The 3,924-nt window shown below is 58.1% G+C and overlaps 1 protein-coding gene across 1 annotated transcript in view; it reads left to right on the forward strand.

Moving 5' to 3' along the window:
• Window positions 1–1,797, forward strand: part of CLEC19A (C-type lectin domain containing 19A) — an 8,659-nt gene extending 6,862 nt beyond the window's left edge. Inside the window, exons 6-7 of the mRNA XM_085300632.1 lie at window positions 650–817; window positions 1,699–1,797. Of these exons, the coding sequence (XP_085156758.1) occupies window positions 650–817; window positions 1,699–1,797 (267 nt within the window). The remainder of the gene's footprint in view (window positions 1–649; window positions 818–1,698) is intronic.
• Window positions 1,798–3,924: the final 2,127 nt, after the last annotated feature.

A 3,924-nucleotide genomic window follows, 5' to 3' on the forward strand; every position in this document is an offset into this window, starting at 1 on the left:
CCGGGCAGCCCCCGGCGCGGCCCGAGGCTCGCGCTTCCCCGCCGTTCTGCTCGCGCGCGCGGCGGCAGCACAGCGGTCAGGCATCGACGCGTGCCATCAGCGCGGCCTGGCTCCCCGGGGGCTCGCGGCTTCCTTGTTTRCATTTTTGGGTGATGCTGCAATGAATGAATCTGACCCAAAGTCAAAACGTGTGGATGCCTTGGTGGCCAGGAGCCATCTCGTGCTGTGAAAGCAGTCCGGCCGCTTCCGGRGCTGCGCCGTGGCTGAAAGGTTGCGAGGTCTTGTCTGCTTTGGGAGGCTTGCGGGGAGAGCCTGGGCTTTGAGGGAAACCTATTTTATCTGCAGGCATCTGCCACCGTCACCRGCCATGGCCCTACCCTGCTCTGCTTACATCCCCGGCACGGCACGTTAAAGCAGGTAACCCCGTTCCCTCCCGGTGAGGTGCGGGAGCTGCCGCCCCGCAGGCTGGCGGGCACCGGTGGGACGTTTGCGCGCCGGCCGGAGTTGGGGCGTATGTGGCCAGGGCGGCGCACGGCTCACGGTGCTGCTCCCGGGGCCGCGCGCGGCTCCCTCTGGCGATGCCGGTCACGGTCCCTTGCTGCCGCCCCCATGGCGTGGGTGTCCATGCTGAAAACGCGTGGCCCTACAGGCAGAAACGAGGCAGGGGGGGCTGAAAATCGCCTGCTCCAGCACGCAGACCATGGCGCTGCCGCTGCCCGCCRAGGCCCGATGTGGCTCGCCGCAGCCACCGTGGAACATCTCCAGACCTTCAGCTGTCTCTGGCTCCTTCCTGCTGGTTTCTGCCAAGAYGGCACGGGTGGCGGAGGGTGGCCACCCAGCCCGGGCCGGGACGCACGAGCCGTGGTGTGATCCACAGCCCTTGTGCAGGAAGGGTCGCACGGCTGGGCAGACCTCGCCGGGGCGTCGGAGGCAGYGTGTGGCTCTGCTGTGAGTTGAAGCCGCAGGCGCTTCCCGCCGGGTGGAGTGAGAATCCTCCCCGGGAGCGAGGTGCGCTTGATGGGGGCGGCCCAGGAGCAGCGMGGCTGAGGCGGTGCAGCCAAGCCCCGGGCACCCGGGGCCTGATCCCGAGTCTCCATGTGTCTGTCCAAGCTTGGCGCTGGCATCCCAGCTCCACCAGAGATCCCAGCKGGGCGGCGTGGATCAAGCCCAGAGCTCAGGTACCTCTGCCCTTCTTGGTGGGGTGTCCCACTGTCACGATGGGGTGATGTGACGTGTGATGGGGCGACGTGATGTGATGGGGGGGTGACGTGACGTGATGGGGACATGCTCCGTCCCGCTTTGATGTGTCGCGGGAGTGAGGGCAGCTGTGAAGGCTGGACGGCCCTGGAGGTGCACGCTAGGGCGCTAAAGCTGCGTTTGCTGCCGGCGTTACTGAGCCGCCCGGGAGCACCCCTGCAAGACAGCCTGTCTGCACAGCCATTTTTATGCTCTTACGTTCTTCTCTAGCCTTTCTCTAAAAAAACCCTGCCGCGTCAGGAAAAGGCCAGGCACTTTCTGTGTAACACACCACAGGAACAAATGAGCCTTCAGCGCGCGGTGTCTCCTGCGAGCTCCTGGGAAGCGCTGGCCTGGTGCTTGTAGTGTCCGGGCAGAGCTGGGCTGCAGAAACGTGCCTGTGGGCCCGAACACCCCTGCCTCCCAAAACGTGCTCCTCCTGCTCGCCCTTTCRCCTCCCAGGGCCTGGAGCTAGCAAGCCCCTTCCAGCCTCCACGCTGCGATTTCTCAGGAGCGAAGCAGCGACCTGGTGAGAGCCGGGGTGGGTCATCGCTGGTGTGACCGGGGGATGGGATGAGTGCTGCTGTCCGTGATGAGGCCAGGCCCAGGCAGCGATGCGTTCCTGGCACGGTGCCTGCCTGATTGCCAAACCAACCCCCGGAAAAGCCATTTCTTCTGGAATAACACCTGCCTGGAGCCCCAGGGTGATGGAGCTTCATGGCTACTTTCAGGCCAGAAACAAGCTGCCARGCGGGGGTGGGGGTGGTATCCACACGTAGCGCTTCCCCTCCAACACGTCCTTACCAGCGTTATAATTGTATGYGAAAGTTTGCACCCCTGGGAAAAGCTCTCAGTCAGCATGCAAGATACATACACGACAGACGGAGACGCACACACGTGGTCACGCTTTAGTCAGCCTGCAAAATTTCAGAAGGCAAAACCCCTGAACAAGAAAACTTTTTTTGCTATAGAAATAACAAAACTGATACAGTTGAGAAAAACTCACCATGTTGCTCTATGAAAATGCCCATGTTTTTGCAGTGAATAATGTGTTAGGCTTTCTCTGGGTTAATTCTTGACACGACCCCACGCCCTCCCCCCAAGACTGGCACTTTTGGGACAACTGCTGATTTAGAGAACTAAGCCTGGCCCGGCCAAGGCAGGGAGAAGTTGCTGTGCTGAGGATGCGGTGTGAGGAGGAGGGTTGGGAGTAGCAGTCCTTGATAGGGAGGGAGAATCTGCTCCGAGTGAAGCGCTTGTAACCCGAACAGATCWGGGCCGACAGGACAGAGAGCTGGAGGCTGCGAGCAAGCCAGCGGGAAAGGCTGCAGAACCGGCGTCTCGGCGACGGAGCTCATTCAGGTTGGATTCGTGGCATTTGGGATTCTCCAGTATTTCATATCTAAATGACTTAATGGAATTTTATTGCCACTTCTAGTCTGCCTAATGCTSCCCTGGCCATCTGTCAGCGGCTGCCTTTGCTGTCCTGCCCAAGGGCACTGTGACGGAGCAGGGKCCATCTCTGGGCTTCACCACCATGTAGCAGAGCCTTACCCTCCACCCCTGCTTATTTTGGTTACCGACAGAGAAGGSGTGTCCTGCCCGGTTAGAGAGCACCTTGCCGAGAGGCGCTGTGCCCTCGCGCGTGCCCAGTAACGCAGGGCGCGTCGGAAGAGCGTTCCTGGCTCTCTGCCATATCTAGCAGCAAGCGCAGTCCTGACCACAGCGCAAGTATCAAGTACCAAGGCYGTTCCCATCAACGTCGCATTTGTCAGGTTTCCTTACCTGCCTGCTATTCAGCCTTAATATTTGCAAGGAAAACATGCCAGATGGGTAGAAGGTGGTGCATGGTAAATACTGCCAGGAGTTTTCCTGCTCTGCTGCAAGGTTCCCTGACATCATATAATATTTACTGCAAATAGCCACGCTTTGGGCTCAGAGATGATGGCAATGACATCGGCACGGGAAGCCAGTGGGGCAAATGATCCTGAATCCCCCAAGGACTGTTAATTGCTGGCTTGCTGGGCTTCATGACCAGGCGACCATGAAACCAGGCCCTCTTGGAGCGAGTCCAGACGGCTGYGACAGAGCCACGGGGGCTGTTTTGCCCACCTGGGACCAGCAGTGCCAGTCAGAAGAGAGAGGCTACCATGTTTTCTGGATAGTGCATATATGGTATCTTTTCCCCATTTTTTTCTATCTTAAATTCCTTCTTTCACATGTGAAAATAAGTTTCTTAGGACTGTGCTGCCATTGGCAGCACAGCTGTGAGGATGTGGAGGGAGGTTGTGGGGCTGGTTCACGCCTGCCCCAGGGCTGGAAGCGCTGGCTCTGGGGTGCCAGTGGGCTGGACTGGATTTCTTCCTACAAAGCGAGTGGAAGGCAAACGTGGGCCAGGAAGTAATGAATATGGTTTCTGAAGGCTTTTGCTTCACATGTCGTATGAAACTAATAAATTATATATAGATAATATTATATAAGGAAACCAGCTGTAAAAACAAAATGTTCTTGGATCCACCAAGTTAACAAAATGTCAGCATGTAGGATCTGATCTATGGCAGAAAAAGGGGCTTGAGCAACTATCTTGATTGCTACCGTAGAGGTCATCTTTGGAACGGAGCCTGCGTCTGCTGCAGACATAACTGTCTTCCAGAATCGTGCAGTTACAAGGAGCTATGCCGGCCCRAG

This window comes from Rhea americana, unplaced genomic scaffold, assembly GCF_003343005.1.
Source record: "Rhea americana isolate MKP2758 unplaced genomic scaffold, rheAme1 scaffold_10, whole genome shotgun sequence".
Taxonomy (NCBI): domain Eukaryota; kingdom Metazoa; phylum Chordata; class Aves; order Rheiformes; family Rheidae; genus Rhea; species Rhea americana.